An 18,531-nucleotide genomic window follows, 5' to 3' on the forward strand; every position below is an offset into this window, starting at 1 on the left:
AATTACGGGTGCGGGTTTTGGGCACGCACAGAATCATTTTTCAGCACACCTGTAAAAAGGCCTTTTTTTGTTGTTGTTGCTTAAAATGGACGTGCGGCAAAATCAAAATTGCCAAGTGTCCATTTTGGGTCTGAGACCTTACTGCCAGCCATAGACCTAGTGGTAAAGAATTTGGGCGGTAATGACCTGCACGCGTCTGCAATGTGCGCCACAAAATAAAAAATATATTTTACAGACGCACGTAGCGGACGTGTGCCAAAATTGAAATTACTGCAAGGGCCATGCGGTAACCGGGTGGTAACTCCAATTTAGCAGACGTTGGGCGTGCTTAGGCGCCTACGTGGCTTAGGAAAAGGGGCCCTGAGATTCCAGTCTAAATCAGGTCATTAGAAAGGAGCTGGTTTAACCCAAGAACTATATAAGGATCCTTCCAAAAACATTCTGCATGTTGGTGACCTGCTGTTCACGGTGAAAAAAAAGGACTTGGAAAACCAGAATGTGTTGAGATGGACAACAGGCATGCAGTACAGACAGGAAGAAGAATATTTTCAGTAGGTTGAAATCAGTGGTGCAATCCGTTGTCTTTTCAAGACCTCACAGAAGATGCATTTCTATTTTATGATTTCTAAGCACAGTGGCACTTTTGAACAATCATATCCTCAAAAGGAGTCAAGGTGAGTTTGCCTTCACTGTTGTAGTGCATCAACACCATTGGCTCGTATTTGGCAGGAACGCAGCACGGAGCTGGAGTAGCTCCATTGGACAGATTATGCATTCGGGCTTTAATCTGTGCATGCATGCTTGCAGGTTTATAGTTATGAGGGCAGGATCCATCACAGAAGTGCATGGTGTAGCTCTCGGGTGCCATCACCCAATCTGACCAGCCTATCTCTTTGAAAGATACCCTCAGTGATTTGCGGCAGCATGTCGTCTCACTTTTCTTGCAGTCTTCCTCCGTTGGGAGAGACCTGGCTTTCCTTGCCCTGGAGCTACCACCTATCTGGGTTTCTATTTCCAGGCTTGGAGTGTTGATGCCCTCCCAATTTTTAGGAATGCTTGGAGGGATCTCCAAAACAAAGACCAGTTCCAAGTGTAGACGTTTCTTTGAACCTGCCACCCATTTCTGGATGGCAGACTCTAAATTAAGGGTCAAAGTCTCTTCACTGAATGGCTTGGAATCCAGTAGTTGATGTTCTAGATGTCCATTGACCTGGTTGGAGTCCACTGTCTTATAAATATTGACCACTGTTGAGTTCAGTCTGGTATAATTTTGGCTCAGGGCACCGAGAACGTTTTTAAAGAGTTTGAGTTCAGCCCAGAGAACACTGAGCTTTTGGTGCAAAGTTTTAGTCCTGGAAAACACAAGCTTAAGTCCTTGGTGGTACATCTCCGGGGACCCACCTATCCTCACTGTTCTTGTTCCAAGTCTCACTTTAGAAAGAGAGAAAAAAAAGAAAGTATTATTAGTTTGCCAATTTGCTTACCAAAATTACAGCATTACAGACTTTGCACTTGAGTAAAAAAAAAAGTGTTGAGGTTGCCTTGTTAGTCCACTTCAACAGGTAGAAACAAAGTTCAGTCATGAAGCTTTAGGTGAGATCCTTTTGACCTCATGCAGGGAGCATATGGTTTCCTGAAGATTCTGAATCTATCAAAAACTTTTTACCATCAAGTTCACAAACTAATGGAGTTAAAAGATCAAAAACAGATGTGCAAACTCATATAAAAGACATCAAGGTTTCCAAAAGGTGAGAGAGCAGCCTAATTTATTTAGATTTTGCTCACATCTTTTTCAGTAGTAGCTCAAGGTGAGTTATATTCAGGTACTCTGGACATTTCTGTGTCCCAGGAGGGCTCACAATCTAAGTTTGTACCTGAGGCAAAGGAAGGTTAAGTGACTTGCCCAAGATCACAAGGAGCAGCAGCAGGATTTGAACTGGCCACCTCTGGATTGTGAGACCAGTGCTCTAACCACTAGGACACTCCTCCATTCCTAATGGCTAGAGTGATGGGCTTGGGTGACTCATGTCAACCCTCCATTGCCTCCGGTACAAACCTATTGTGCTTTGCTTACTGCAAGCTCCATTTTTGTCAATGGGGCCTATTTGTATTTACTATGTACATAGCTCACATTATTGTGCAATAATGTACATTAGTAAATAAGGCCCTTACATTATAAGCCCTCTGGGGCAGGCAAGTACCTACTGTGCCTGATAGTAATTTGTCTTAAGTTTGACTTTGAAAAGACAAGCGATCAGATATAAGAATCCAAAACCAGAAATTCCTGGTTTTCATAATTTAGGGTTTCCAATGCTCCCACTCACGCTGCACGCTGCTAACGGCCAGAAGATAAAGTCAAATAAATCTATTTTGTTTTCTATTTGTGTTAAAGTAAGTTCTACCCCCCTCCCCCACAGTACAGACGCAGACTCTGTGACAAAGATTTTTTTAAGGATTGACAGACCCAAGAACTCAATAGACCACACTTATGATGAATTCTAGCACTGCTAAAATCTCCCAGGTTTTTTTTTATTACATTTGTACCCCCTGCTTTCCCACTCATGGCAGGCTCAATGTGGCTTACATATTATACACAGGTACTTATTTGCACCTGGGACAATGGAGGGTTAAGTGACTTGCCCAGAGTCACAAGGAGTTGCCTGTGCCTGAAATGGGAATTGAACTCACTTCCTCAGTTCCCCAGGACCAAAGTCCACCACCCTAACCACTAGGCCACTCCTCCCTCCAATCCCAGTTATGCCATGGAGTGTCTGTGGAACCCTCACAAATTGCCTCTCTCTCTCTACATCTTATTTTACCCAGCTTTAAAGGGTGATGCATATCAGAAAAAAAAAACCCTTGCATAATAAACTCCATTTTAGAAAATATGCTTACAAAAGATGTCCTGGTAACTTTTCAGTTTATTACTTCATATAGCATTCCATAATATTAGTTATTTCCCTTATTTTTATTCCGCTATATTTTACATTCCCAATGAATTACAATAAAAACATTAGAAAAAAAATCAATATCCCAATAAAATAAAATGCCAAGGTGTCCTTTTACTAAGGTGTGCTAGTGGATTTAGTGCATGCTAACAAATTAGCATGCATTAAGGGCCATGCAACCCATAGGTATACAGTGGGCTACAAAGCATGTAGGATGAACTAATCATTAGCATGCACTAAATCTGTTAGTGCAGCTTAGTAAAAGGACCTCCAGCTATGTTACAAATAAAGCTGGCTTAAAGATGATCTAAATAGAGCAGTTTCTCCACCCTAATTCTGTCTCTCCTCCACTCCAGTCATGTAGCTAGATGATGCATTTTGGGGCAGCCTGAGCCCAAAATGGGGGCAACAAAATTCCCTCCCCCCCTGGCCTGCTCTTCATGTCCTCCACCCTGCAAACCCTGGTAGGGATCCTCAAGCCCCTTCAGCAGAAGAGGTCCTCCTCCAGGGCCAGAAACTCTCCAACATTGGTAGTTGGTGGCACTTTCCATGGGTCACCACTGCGCTCTCCCCCCCCCCCCCCCCCCACACACACACACACACTCAGTTTTCATGTATGTGCAAGAACTGAGCATACACGCGGGGAGGGGGGCTTGGGGGAAGGCCATGGAAAGTGCCACCGACTACCAGTGTTAAAGAGTTTCTGGCTGCTAGAGGACCTCTTCAGCTGGTGGAGCCATAGCAATAGACAGTGCCACAATTTTGGGGGGTTCTGAGCCCAAAGTGGGAGGCCCAGGACCCCCAGGCCCCCTGTGGCTATGCCACTGCTTCACTCCATATCACTCAAATGGTTACTAATAATTGGTTACTAACATTTTATTTGTATCAGTCTTTAAAAAAGTCCTGGTGTTTTTTATGGGGGGAGGGGGGAGTGTGCACTGCCATACCAAGGATTATGCAAGCTGTATGCCCGCAAAGGCCACAAATATGGAGAGGCTCACAAATTGCTCCCAGCCCTGTTGCCTCTCACTGGCAATGGGCGGGAAGGAACAGGGCATGGTGGGGGGGGGGGGGGAGGGGTGCACCAATGGGCGAATCAGACACTGCACAACTGTAGTCCAGTATGGTCCTGAGAGTGAGAAGGGGGAATGATTTCTTGACTTTGCTTCTACCCACCTTCCTGGCCTTTGACGATAAACTGTACTTATAATAAGAAACAGAAACACTTCAGACATTCTCAGAGCAATAACCCTCTGGATCCCTGCAAGCAGCCATCCTAGCTAGAGAATCACACATGTGGGAAATTGGACTTGATATACTGACTGCCTTTCTGTGGTTGGTTTTTGTAAGTACATTCAAAGCCATTTACATAGTATATACAGGTACTTATTTGTACCTGGGCCAATGGAATGACTTCCTAGAGTCACAAGGAGTTGCAGTGGGAATGAAACCCAGTTCCCCAGGCTCAAAGTCCACTGCACTAACCACTAGGCTACTCCTTCATGATCTCACATGCTCACTCAATAGGGTTAGTTCTATACCTACACTGATTATGACATCACAAATGCCACCAGAGGTGCTGTATGTCACAAAGACCAGCCAGAGCAATCTTTGGAAAAAACAGTAGCCTAGACAAGTGTTGCATTCATGCCCTTCTTCCCTTTTGGGCTTATATGCTTGCAGACCATGCAAAACAGGTGGTATGGTGTTCCAGCCAGTGGCACATCTTTTGTAATGGGCTATGCTTGCCTGAACCCGGCAACACTACGAAATCAAAGCATGTAATGGACATAACATAACCCTTCCTCTTTACGATTCCCTATGAGTCTGTTCCACACGAACTTCATTCTACCTCAACATCACTGTGTATTTGTTTATACCGGAATTGGCGAACGCCTTTACGGTACTATGTAAGCCACATTGAGCCTGCAAATAGGTGGGAAAATGTGGGATACCAAATGCAACAAATAAATAAATTGCAGAAGAAATCTGAGTGCCTGGTAAGTGAACTCTTACCTATAGCACAGAGCTGCCAAATTGCCAGTTCTAGGAAGGAACATTTTGGGGCAGGTTCAATCAGAGATGCCAAGTTACCCAGTTCCAGGCTGGAGATTTCGGGACAGTCCTGGATTTCTGACTACCCCATCCTGATGCATTATGGGACTTACAGCACTGATTTTAGTGGGCAAGATCAGGCACTATAAATCTCACATTGCTTTAGGATGTAAGTTCAAAACCAGGACGGTCCCAAAATCTCCAGCTCTGAGCTGGGTAACTCGGCATCTTTGAGTCCTGGTTTTAAGCAGTGTGGTATTTGTAGTCCTTGATTCTTCCCATTGAAATCAGTGTTTCATGTCCTCTAATGCACAGGATGGGACTGTCAGAAATCCAGGACTGGCTTAAAATCTGGAACCGCATACTTTTGACAGCTCTGATGCCAGGGTGTTATCCCAAGCCTAGTTCTGCTGGGTCATATATGAAAGTGCTGCTTAAGGCCAAGACATTAAAAAAAAAAAAAAAAAAACTACACACACAACCTTCACAAGGGTTCCTGATCCTAAAACTTCCTAATTAGATAATGATGCCCCTTCCTCAGTTGCAACAGTACCAGAAAAGCAAAATCTAAAAGGAACCATTTCCAAAAGGTTTTCTCTTCTTTGTTATTCCCAGGTTGAGGGCTGACGGGTGTTTACATATCTACAACTTTATATGTAATTAAGTAATTATCAGATTAGTGTCTAATTACACCATAAAAAAGTGATACCCAAACAAAAGCCTAATGTGTTGCTACAGTATTAATAATTACACTTAATGAATTTGATTACTGTGCCGCCAGCCTCCTCTCTGCTATTCAGATACAATTAGGTAAGGTGATCTAGAGAGAGAAAAAGAAACAGACCTACAGAGACTTGTTCAAGGTCATAGAGAGACAGCAGCAGCCTGGATCTGAAACCGTCTAATATATTCTTCACTCCTCAGCTCTCTGCTCTTTCCATATACCTGCAAGCATCACACATGTGATCTCATCATAGGCTCACTCCATAGGATTAGTCCTATCCCTAAATGCCACCGCAGGTATTGGATGGGGGCGGGGGGGGGGGGTGAAAGGCAAATCAGATTATTGACATGTTGAAACTTTGGAAACGGGCTGTACCCACCACAGCATGCTTAACTTTCTTGCAGAATGCTTAAATCAAGCTTTCAGTCAGACTAAGGCCAATGGAGGGCTGGAATGAACCGTGATGGTATAGTGCTTGGGAAGGAGGAGTGGCCTAATGGTTATTCTGCCAACCTGGGTTCAATTCCCACTGCTGCTCCTTGTGACCTTGGGCAAGTCACTTAACCCTCCACTGCCCCAAGTACAAAAACTTGGATTGTGAGCCCTCTAGGGAGAGAGAAGTACCTGCACACAGTGTGTACAGCGCTGCGTACGCCTAGTGGCGCTACAGAAATGATCAGTAGTAGTAAGAAGAAATGTGGGCGCTTAGCATCCGACCTTGTCACTTACTTTTGGGAACGAGGAGATGCCTCCTCCTCTGAGCCTCCCCCTCGCTCAAGTTTCCTCTCAGCTCGGTTAAGGTCTGCTCGTACAGCCGGTACATTTGGCGGATCTCTTGCTGGCCCGGCCTCTGCTGAACGCTGGGGGGGCTGCGTAGCCCCAGCCGGTGAAGGATGCCCTTTTTCACAGCCTCCAGCTGCATCCCTGCCTCCGAGTCACCCAAGGACCTCAGCTCTGCCCCTGACAGTAGCAACAGAAGCAGCAGGGAGGAGGCAGCGGCACATCCGGCAGAGGGCGACAAGAGCAGCATGGCGGGCCAGGGAGGGCAAGTATCCCACCACCCAGGCTTTGTTGAGTGAGAGCGGGCAGACTGCGCTTTTATAGCGAGGTGAACTTTGATTTTAATCGGCGCACGCCCACATTGCTCAGGGAGTAAACAAGGAGATGGCGTGTGTTTGACAGGCTGTTCCTCTCAGTCACCAACGCTTCCGGAACGCCAATACCCGTCCGATCCAATTCTGTCTTAGTTCTTTTCTTTATCAGATGGGAAAGTGTCTGCACTGATTGTGGTTTGTGTATGGTTTGGGTGTCTCTGTCTCTGCCCCTCCTTCCCAGTGGCTTTGGAATGACAGCGCTTATGTGAACCAAACTTTTCGGAGAGGGTGACATAGGACTTTGATTTGAAAGGACAAGGGAGGAGGGCAAATTTGGGAGTTTTCTTACTAGAAATGCATGCAGTTTGCACCTCCCCCACTTATAACCTTAAAATAAATACACCTATCTCTAACAAACCTCGGACACCAGACTTTAGGTATGTTCCGAGTTTTTCCAGTTCATCAAATTTTTATTGGCTTGGTTTAGTCTATGTCTTGTATTTATGATGTTTTTCCATTTATATTTTTATTATCTGTTTTAATCATGCTTACAATATATAGTTTTTATATGTATTTTAATTATTTTGATTGTTGCATATTGTAGGAGGATTAATATCTTATGTCAATTATGTTTATTGACCTTTTATGTTTTTTGTATTTGTATTATTTTGATGTATTGATTTATTGTTTAGTACTATTTTATACTCCTGATGATGGGAGATTATTATTATTAAAGAGTTATCCCTGCACTATTGATATTATCGTTTATTGAACCTGATACCGTTTCTCATTGGGAACAAATCAAAACGGTTTACATATAAATAAATATATATTAAAGTAATCATTCATTCAGAACAAAACAGGCAAAGAAACCAAACATTCCAAACAGACAGAAACAAAGAAGGGAAGCAACAAAACTCTGGAATTCGTTGCCAGAGAATGTGGTAAAGGCGGTTAGCTTAGTGGAGTTTAAAAAAGGTTTGGACGGCTTCCTAAAGGAAAAGTCCATAGACCATTATTAAATGGACTTGGGGAAAATCCACTATTTCTGGGATAAGCAGTATAAAATGTTTTGTACTTTTTGGGATCTTGCCAGGTATTTGTGACCTGGATTGGCCACTGTTGGAAACAGGATGCTGGGCTTGATGGACCTTTGGTCTTTCCCAGTATGGCAATACTTATGTACTTATGGTACAACTTAAAACATGCTGTCTAGAATGTCACACTTACTTGTTTATTTGAATGTTTTCTCTTATATTTATCTTTCTTTAAAATAAAAATTGTGTATCTTTTTATTATGATCACACCCATCACTGTTTTTAAATCGCTTTCCTTAACACCCTAACCCTACTTTGCTATTTGGTGCTGTATTCTGGTCTGGGTCTCTGATGTACAATTCCCTTAAATTCAGAATCCTGAATAGAGGAGGGGAAAGTTTTCAAAAATGTTAAAATAATCTACCTGTTCTAGCTTGGTCTCCCATGAGGGCTGTGGTTTCCTATAACCAAGATTCTGAAATATGCTTGGAACTTATCTCCATATTTGTCCTTGGCATATGAAGATGTAATTACTGGGACAATATTCATGTGTGAGAACTTATTCACAACATAACTGTTTGCACAGCAACTTAAGGACCCCTGACACAGGCACCCGCTGAAACACAGCCATATCAGGTCATTTCTGAAAAAATTATTTTTAATCTAGCAAGCGACTTTTGTGACCACTCATTATGGCTCATTCAGATTTGTTGAATCACCTTTTTTAACAAATAAATCAAGGCGACGTATAATCATCATTTATCATTTACTAGTAAAAAAGGCCCGTTTCTGACACAAATGAAACGGGCGCTAGCAAGGTTTTCCTCGGAGTGTGTATGTTTGGGAGAGTGTATGTGAGAGTGACTGTGTGAGAGACAGAGTGAAAGTGTGAGTGTGTGTGTGTGAGAGAGAGAGTGTGTGTGAGACACAGATTCTCTGTGAGAGTGAGTGTATGAGACCAAGCGAGTGTGTGAGTGACTGTGTGGCACATAGAGAGTGAATGTGATACAGTGTGAGACAGAGTGTGTGAGAGTGTGAGTCAGAAAGACATTGTATATGAGAGAGTGTGAGCCCTGCCCTCCCAATCCATGCCCATCTGTCCCCTGCCCCCTCCATTCATCCTTTTCCAGCAATTCCCCTCTCTCCCTGAGCCCTGCCCTCCCAATCCATGCCCATCCATGCTCCTCTGTCACCTGACCCCTCCATTCATCCCTATCCAGCAATTCCCCTCTCTCCCTGAGCCCTGTCCTGCAATCCATATCCATCCATGCCCATCTGTCCCCTCCATTCATCCCTATCCAGCAATTCCCCTCTCTCCCTGAGCCCTGCCCTCCCAATCCATGCCCATCCATGCTCCTCTGTCCCCTGCCCCTCCATTCATCCCTTTCCAGCAATTCCCCTCTCTCCCTGAGCCCTGCCCTGCAATCCATATCCATTCATCCCTATCCAGCAATTCCCCTCTCTCCCTGAGCCCTGCCCTCCCAATCCATGCCCATCCATGCTCCTCTGTCCCCTGCCCCCTCCATTCATCCCTTTCCAGCAATTCCCCTCTCTCCCTGAGCCCTGCCCTCCCAATCCATGCTCCTCTGTCCCCTGCCCCCTCCATTCATCCCTTTCCAGCAATTCCCCTCTCTCCCTGAGCCTTGCCCTCCCAATCCATGCCCATTCCTTGCTCTTCTGTCCCCTGCCCCCTCCATTCTTCCTTTTCCAGCAATTCCCCTCTCTCCCTTCCATGACCCCCCCTCGCATCCATGCTCCTCTGTCTCCCATGTCCCAGCCTGGCCCGCCCTCTTCTCCCCCCCCCCCTTCGCATCCATGCTGTCGTTTCTCCCCTGCCCTTCCGCTCCCATTGTTCAACTTTACTGCCCACCCTCTTCTCTCCCCCCAACATCCCTTTTTTTTCTTTTTTATTTTTAAATTTACCTCTGTGGCGGTTCCGGCAGCGCAGCGTCAGGGAAGGAGGCGGCACTCCCGACGTCTAGCCTTCCCTTCGCTGTGTTCCGCCTTCTTCTGACGTCATCCTTGACGTCAGAAGAAGGCGGAACACAGCGAAGGGAAGGCTAGAGACGGGAGCGCCGCCTCCTTCCCTGACGCTGCGCTGCTGGAACCGCGTGCGTGGGTGCGATCCGTTGTTTTTCTCCGCCCTCGTCATGACGTTTGACGCGAGGGCGGGGCAGAGACGGCTGGCTGGCTTCACACCATGAATCCACGAACCCTACAGCCAGGGAGTGTTTGAGTGACTTCAGAACGTTGTCTTCAGAACGTTCACGGTGCGTTTTATTATATTAGATTCCTTTTATATACCGTTTCTTATTGCAATTACAAAACAGAATGGTTTACATTAAAAACTCATCTCATAACCAAACAAATAGGAACTCCAGTCAATAACAGGAAAGCACAGCAAACCAAAAAATAATAAGAACATAACTAATAAAACACAGTTATCTAAATTAAATACAAATTCAATACAGTTTAACCTAGATTTTAACACCTAACCTACTCTTATGGCAATACTTATGTACTTATGAGGCGGGGCATATGGAATTGTTAGTTTACACAGATAATCCAGCAGTCACGTATGGAGTGCCCTGAATACACTTTGGCTCTCTCTGCTTTCTTCTACAGAGTTGCCAAGTTACCCAGTTTCAGTCTGGAGATTTTGGGACAGTCCTGGATTTCTAACTACCCCATCCATGGTGCAATATAGGATTTGCAGTACTGATTTCAGTGGGCAGGATCAGGCACTACAAATCTGATGCTGCTTTGGGATGAAAGTTCAAAACCAGGACTGGACAAAAAGTCTCCAGCCTGGAACTGGGTAACTTGGTATCTCTGTATTAAATTTAATAGACTGGTTTCCAACATATAAAATGAAAACACAACATGAATCCTAAAACCACAACACACCGATTTTATAAACAGAAAACAATGACAGAATTTATAATAAATGTTCCAATTGTTTTAATATTCAGGTTAGCTTCTGTTCCATCAGTGTTTGAATACAACAGTGCAGTAGGTCTTGTTCCTCTGCTTAAACAGATAAAAAGAAAAAGGTCAGCAAACGAGTTTTAGCTGTTCCTTTTTTTATTGGATTCACTTAATCCCACAAACATGTTCAGTTAGACCAGTGAAAAGGCTTTTGTGTGCTAACCTTTCCTACAACCAAGGTTTTAACAACAAGAGAAATACAAACTGAACAGGTGGGCTATTGCACAAGGATGGCTGATGTGAGAGGCTTCCCCACCCTCAACCCCATTGAAGTCTCTGATTCTGCTCTAGGACTTTGAGGTCCTGTCAGCTCAGGTTACTGGTTAAAAATTGTTCTTTCTTCAGTTCTTTCGCATGTACCTAAAAAAGTTCAATGCGGATCACAAAGACAAGATGCTGACATTACTCCAGGAATTACTTTGGAAATCTGATTTAGTAAGAAGAATAGTTGCTGCACAGTTAAAACAGCTTCTGGAACCAAGGCTGGGGTTATTTCATGACCTAGTGGGATTAAACAACTATGAGGAAAGCATAGACTGTAATAACTCTGGGTTACCAAACTTAGGGCTAAAAGTAGTGCTAAAAAGTGGCCTGAACTATCCCCAGTGTGGTCTTTCCTGCACACTAAGGCCATTTTTAGCACTGCCGGGAAATGGCTGATTCCTTTGCAGCAATAATGACCACGTACTGATTTTCCTATTACTATTACTTACCGACAGCTATTTTGCAGGCAATAATAGTAGCTGTCTACTCGTCCACTAATCTTGCTTGTACTTTTTGACCCCTGAACAGATGGTATAACCGTCGAAACACGGTCCCGTGTCGGGTCATACACATATTTGGTGCAAATAAAGTTACTTCAATCAACCTTTGGCTGGCGAGACTTCTTGGTCCACCTTCTTGGTTTTCACTACTGTTACACACGTGGTTGCTGTTTTGTTGTACTTTAACCATACCAAAGCTTTTGTTAAGGGCTGAAAAAAAGTGCACTCATAAACACACAGAGGGTAATTTTATAATTCATTCTGCAAAACAGGGGCGTAGCCAGACCTCAAGGTGGGAGAGAGCCAGAGCCCAAGGTGAGGGGGCACATTTTGGTCTCCCCCCCCCACCGCCTTGCCGCCTCCACCCACTGCCGCCCTGCCACCCACCGCCGCTGCTACTGCTGCACATACCTTTGCTGGCAGGGGTCCCCAACCCCCGCCAGCTGAAGCACCGCCACCACCGCTACACATGCCTTGGTTGGTGGAGGTCCCCAACCCCCATCAGCTGAAGCGTGTTTTCCAGCGCTGCTCTCCAGCACCACTGCATTTCCTGCCCTGCCTTCTCTTCCCCTCATGTCATGTCTAGCATGCTCGTTTTAATGAAATTGAGCATGCGCGCATGCTCAGTTTCACTAAAACGAGCATGCCGGCTGTGAGGGGAAGAGAGATCAGGGCAGGAAATGCGGCAGCACCGGAGTCCAACGCTGGAAAAAAAAACATTTCAGCTGGCGGGGGTTGGGGACCTCCACCAGCCAAGGCATGTGTAGCGGTGGTGGCGGTGCTTCAGCTGGCGGGGGTTGGGGGTTCCAGTGGTTTGAAATTTAGAGAACATTGGCAGGAGAATCAGTTACTTTGGCGTCTTCATTGCACACTACAAAATGGAACAGGAAGTTGACATCAGAGGGGGCAGGGGACCAGCAGAGCTGACAGCCTCTTGACTGCTCAGTGCACTCCCTTACTGCCTGCACCAGGGGCAGACGGCAGCCAGCGCCCCGCCCTTGGTAGGCCACTGGTAATAACACCAGTGTTTAGATTAAAAAACAAAGTATTTCAACTGTGTAAAGCAAGACCTATATCACAGGGGCGTATCTGCGTGGGGCCACAGGGGCCTGGGCCCCTACAGATTTCGCCCTGGACCCCCCTACTGCCGCCGTGGGTACCTTTGCTGGTGGGGGACCCCAACCCCCACCAGCCGAGGTCCGCTTCCTCCTGCCGCTGCAAGGTTTTTTAAGTTCGGGATTCGTCCTCCGTCACTCTGTGCTGCTGTTCAAAGAAGCTGCTAGCTGAATGCAGTTTTGGACTGAGTCTGACGTCGCTCCTGCACGTTGTACATGAGTCTGACGTCCTGCATGTACAACGTGCAGCAGCGACGTCAGACTCAGTCCGAAACTGCATTCAGCTAGCAGCTTCTTTGAACAGCAGCACAGAGTGACGGAGGACGAATCCCGATGAAGAACTTAAAAAACCTTGCAGCGGCAGGAGGAAGCGGACCTTGGCTGGTGGGGGTTGGGGTCCCCCACCAGCAAAGGTACCCACGGCGGCAGGGGGGGGGGTCGGAAATGGCGGCGGCGGCTGGGGGGGGGCTATAATGTGCCCCCTCACTCTGGCTTCGGCCCCCGCTACCGCTGACTTTCAGATACGCCCCTGCTCTATCATAATATAAATCTGCAGTACAGACCATCAGAATATTTGGCACTGAATGGCATAACAGTTCCTTGAAGCACCTGTTACTTCCTCATAACTCCAAACTTACCTTGTATCATATTTTGCAAAAATATAAACAGTGTAACTTATCTTTTAAGCAGAATATTTTATACATCTAGATTAGGGATTCTCAACTGAGTCCTCGAGGCATACCTAGCCAGTCAGGTTTTCAGGATGTCCACAATGAATATGCATGAGATAATCTGCATGCTAAACTTCCATTCGATGCAAATCTATCTGATGAATATTCATTGTAGATAGGCTGAAAACTTGACTGGCTAGGTGTTTCCTGAGAACCCTTGATCTAGATCAAAGGAGCATGAAACTGACATGAATCCACAAATCCACCTTTCAAAAAGACTGCTTCAGAGATATACAAGCTGTGAAGAGAGTGCCAGAAGTCATGTGAAACTTTTTACAGGCCAACGCTCAGAACTCTGAGGCTATCTGGAACAGTGCCCAAAAACCACGGGAGCAGCACAGAAAAATAGCTCCCCAATGCTCAACCGTAAAAAGATGCAAATGATATGTGCGCTGTTTGACTGAAAACAAGAGGGAAGAACATGCCTGGTGCACGTGTAAAAGAGTTTTGCCATAAGGACAGCTCTTGTACGCTTCTGCCAGGCAAACCTAGACGCAAAGCACACACTGGAACCATTCTTCTGCACCTTTAAATATATACTTTTCAAAATGTTTTCACCTGAAAAACTTATTCTTAAGCTCAGAAAACAGGTGCCAATGTGTGGTTTCACTTTTGAGTTTGCTCTGACTCGCGTACATTCGTCTCTCACTACCAGCGCTTAGCGGCTTGCATAGGCAATCTTCTGCTTTCAAATTAAATAAAACCCAGCAGCTTTTAAAGAAAAAAAATCATGGGAAATCCTCTCTTTAAACACCCCAATGCATGCTCCGAGCTGGTGTTAAGTTTTCAGCGGTAAGGGCGGCTTTGTTTTGTGCGCTGTTCTCTGAACATTGGGAAGGGATAGGAAATGATATTAACATCCATTTGACTACATTTGCATGCTATTTGCGCTAATCTTTGGCACGCATGTCATCTCCTGTGCTACAGCCCTCCGAGCATTGTGTGCTTACTAACGCTGGCGCTAGTCCAGTGATAATCACCTCTAGCGCTGATGTTAGGTTTTGAGCATCAGCCCATTAGAGACTGACTGGATCTTTTGCTTCTTTCTTTTTTAGGAGCATATATTTCTTTGATCTAAATGAATAAGATATTCTGTTACACTGTTTATATTTATGCAAAATATTATATATGAAAATTTTGGACCTATGAGGAAGTAAAAGGTGCTTCAAAGGACTGTTATGTCATTCAGTGTCAAATATTTTGATAGGACTGTAAATTTGTATTATGAAAGAGGGCTTCTTTATATTTTATACAATATGCATGTACAGTACAGCCTTTTTTTTGTTACATTTGTACCCCGCGCTTTCCCACTCATGGCAGGCTCAATGTGGCTTACATGGGGCAATGGAGGGTTAAGTGACTTGCCCAGAGTCACAAGGAGCTGCTTGTGCCTAAAGTGGGAATTGAACTCAGTTCCTCAGGACCAAAGTCCACCACCCTAACCACTAGGCCACTCCTCGGATATTTGCTAATCCGACCATCTGGCATATCTGACAGATCCCCCCCCCCGGTGACATTATTGCATTTATTTCCATTAAAAATCTTCATTTTAGAACAATTTTTGAAAATCGGGAACTCTGTGCCTTTGCTTATGCATTGTTTGAGAGGATTATGCAGTGTTTTCCATATTATCTGACTTTTTACTTATCTGACAACGGGTCGGCCCCGTTTACGTCAGCTAATCAAAACTGTACTGAATGTATGTAAAGTAGGTATTTAACATTTACGCCTTCAATCTAAGGTGTGACTTTTAAAAATATAGACACATATATCTTTATAAAATAGGCACTTTCTCCACTTCAAAACCTAGGCAACTTGTAGCTTTCAGCTTAATGTTCAGAAGACGCATCTTATGGTTTTCTGTAGGTTCATCAATCTTCTATACTGACAATTATTAATTTAGGTAAAGTTACTTTGCAGGCCAGTAATGCTATAAAAGTTGAGGAGTTATACTAGATTTTACTTTTTCTTTTAAACAGCATGTGTCATCTATTGTTAAGATGTGCTTTTTCCATTTAAGACTGTTCAATATCTGCTGGACCAAGCTGCATTACAACTCTGATTCATGTGTTTGTTATCACATGTATAGACTACTGCAGTGCACTTTTGAGAGGGGTGAGTCAGAGAGAGATCAAGTGGCTACAGTTAATACAAAATATTGCTGTTAAACGGCTCCACTAGGCCAAAAAATTGATCATGTGACCCCATTGTTGCAGCTTGAACATTGATTCCCAGTGGAGTACCAAGTTGTCTACAAAGGTTTGTTGCTGTAATATAAGATTCTTCACTCAGGTCTCCCATTATTTTTGAAGTTCCATTTGCACTCTAGTCAACAACAGTTAATTGACTATACCAGCTGCTAGAGTTGTGCCTTTAGGTACATATCGAGCATCGATGTTCAGCATAGTAGGTCCTACACTGTGGAATGCCCTCCCCTTATCCTTACGCACAGAGGCCACTCTACCAAGGCTTAAAGCTGCGTTGAAGACATATTTATTTCATTTAGCTTTTCAAACTTGATTTAGGCACAGAGGAAGCGGGTTGTTTGAAACTGGGGTCTACTGGAACACAACAGACCTACTATGAGGCTTGGCCTTAAGTGGGCAATCGAATTATAGTCACTGTACATCAATAAACAAACTTCCCTGTATGAATTTATATCGTGACACCAGCTCAGTGGACACCTTAAAAGAAAAATAACTGTTTGTTGACTCCTCTGCTCCAGAACCTTACTCATACATTTTAACCAGACCTTATCCTTTGGCCTGGCTGGATGACTCAGTGATGTACTGAGACCGAATCTTAATTCAAAGACTGCATCCAACATGGGTTGTGTTTTGCCTGCCTGGCCTGTGTCAAGAAGAAGCAGTGAATCAGAGTCTAGTGTGTGGCTCTCACAAATCAGCTTTCAATTTGCAACTTCTTACATACCTTCTCCCAAGTGCATTCTGGGATTTGTAGTCTGCTTATACCATTTGAACTTAGTATTTCAATATCCTTGCATACATTTTTACAGTAGATCAGTGCTTCTCAACCCAGCCAGTTGCATTTTCAGGATATCCACAATGAATATGCATGAGATAGATCTGCATGCATTGCCTCCTCAGTAAGCAAATATCTTTCATGCATACTCATTATGGATATCCTGAAAACCGAATTGGCTGGTGTGCTCCATGGACTGGGTTGAAAAGCACTGCAATAGATCATTAAAAAGCATCATAGCCTACAGGTTCCTGACTAAAATAAATTGTCTGTATAGTGCTCCCTCTAGTGGAGGAGGCAAGCATCTCAAATCCCAAGGGATTTTTTTTTGTTCTGACAGCAAGCTGCAACCCACTTGGCAACCTCACCTCTGTGTAGAACAAAATAAACGGTCAGATCCATCTCTTTATTTAAACAATTGAAACATCTATTTATAACAGACAAAACAGAATAGTAGCATCTGTTTTTAACAGCTTCTTAACCAGTCTTAGTGACTATAATTGGCTGACTGGCTCCATATTTTTCAGGACAAGTTGATCCTATACCAGATTTTTCCTCCAACTGCACACAGGGAATTCTTTTTCTGAAGAAAATAGGAGCTAGGAATCCAGGTGCACAGTAGGGATAAGTAAAACCTGGACTGGATGAATCCAGTTGGCCAACTCTATAAAGCAGTGGTTCCCAAACCTGGTCCTGGAGCACCCCAGCCAGTCAGGCTTTCAGAATATCTACAATGAATATTAATCACAGAGATTGTCATTCACTATTATGCTTGCATCATATTATGCCTCTGTTATTTGAATTTCAGTAATGTTAAATGTGTATATTTTTGATCCTGTTTCATGGTAGTCTTATTAGGTTTCAGTTTGCTGTTTTCAAGTTTTCCTCTTTTATTGTATCTATGTTTATACTTGTACATTTTACTATTGTTATGCTGTCAACAAAATTGTAAGTTTGATGTTAAACTGTACCTACTGTACATCGCCTTGGGTGAATGTCTTCATAGTTAATAAATCCCAATAAATAAAAATACAAATAACAATATTTAATACTGATAATGAAACACTAATAATAATAATATAGTTCATTTTTTTAACCGAGTGCTGATCCTCAATTGTATGACCAGCTTCATGGATTTAAAAAAAATGAGGATAAATGGCTGGCTTGCTTGGCTTGGCTTACTTGCTGGCTTGGCTGGCTGGCTGGACTGGCTTGGCTGCTTTAAAAGGAGAGCAACAGTTAATAGCTGCTAATCCAGCTCAAGGGGCTAAACAAAGTTGGGACAGTGCCTTACCTTGTTCTCTCCCTCTTCCGGCATCAGGGAGCCCAAGCATGGCAGCCAGGTCAGAGCATTAGCCTTTAGGTCAATGCTGAAGTGTGACCTCTATCCAGTCTGCATTCTGGCACACCATCACTAGCCTTTGTTGCATAAGCATAGCAATTTGAGCTCAGACCTATGGATTATCCCTCCCATCTTGAGGGTTTGACATTTACACTCAATAAGAATCTCCTTCCTATCCAACCATAAGAATGACATACCCTGCCTGGCATAGCGAGAATCATTCCGGTCATAGAATGCACAAAACATTTCACCATGAGAAAGCGCCTGCAAAAACACATAATGGGACATTGACATCACCATCTCTATTGGTTTAAAAAAATATGCAGAATATTCATTCCCTAAAGGTCTAGCCACTCTGACCCTGAGCCTACCTTAACTCGCCCTGGTGGTCTAGTGGCTTCTTTGGGGTAGGAAAGAAGCCCACTCTTTCCTGCCTGCTGCCACTGCTTCAAAAATGGTTGCTGAAACTTCAAGCGGCAGCCTTGCGAGACTGCTGCTTGAAGTCTCGGTGGCCATTTTGAAGAGGTGAGAGTATCATGATGTCATAAAGTATGAACCAATCAGACACCAATCTCTGTGATGCAATTTAAACATTATTCCAATGGTTGCTCCTAAACTTTCAGAGAAGAATTATAGGGGCAGGGGGGAAGGAAATAGCTAGGAAAGGGTTAAAAAAGAAAGTCTTAATTGAAACAGGCCTGCTGTTTTCCATAGGGACTCTGGAACTTTTACGCAGTTTATGGGATAGACA

General features: G+C 44.1%; 1 protein-coding gene across 1 annotated transcript; it reads right to left on the bottom strand.

Annotated features, from left to right (window-relative positions):
• Nucleotides 1-434: 434 nt before the first annotated feature.
• Nucleotides 435-6,757, bottom strand: GDF15 (growth differentiation factor 15). The gene is made up of 2 exons (XM_030219925.1): nucleotides 6,457-6,757; nucleotides 435-1,431 (listed from the first exon to the last, which is right to left on the bottom strand). Exons 1-2 carry the CDS (start codon nucleotides 6,755-6,757, stop codon nucleotides 626-628), a joined length of 1,107 nt encoding a protein of 368 aa, XP_030075785.1. The 3' UTR covers nucleotides 435-625.
• Nucleotides 6,758-18,531: the final 11,774 nt, after the last annotated feature.

Source organism: Microcaecilia unicolor, chromosome 11 (assembly GCF_901765095.1).
Source record: "Microcaecilia unicolor chromosome 11, aMicUni1.1, whole genome shotgun sequence".
Lineage (NCBI taxonomy): Eukaryota > Metazoa > Chordata > Amphibia > Gymnophiona > Siphonopidae > Microcaecilia > Microcaecilia unicolor.

Coding starts and splice junctions, on each gene's coding strand:
- GDF15 (XM_030219925.1), bottom strand. CDS start 6,757: ATGCTGCTCTTGTCGCCCTCTGCCGGATGTGCCGCTGCCTCCTCCCTG. Junction 1,432..6,456: donor GCATCTCCTCGTTCCCAAAA/GTAAGTGACAAG, acceptor CTCTTTCTAAAG/TGAGACTTGGAACAAGAACA.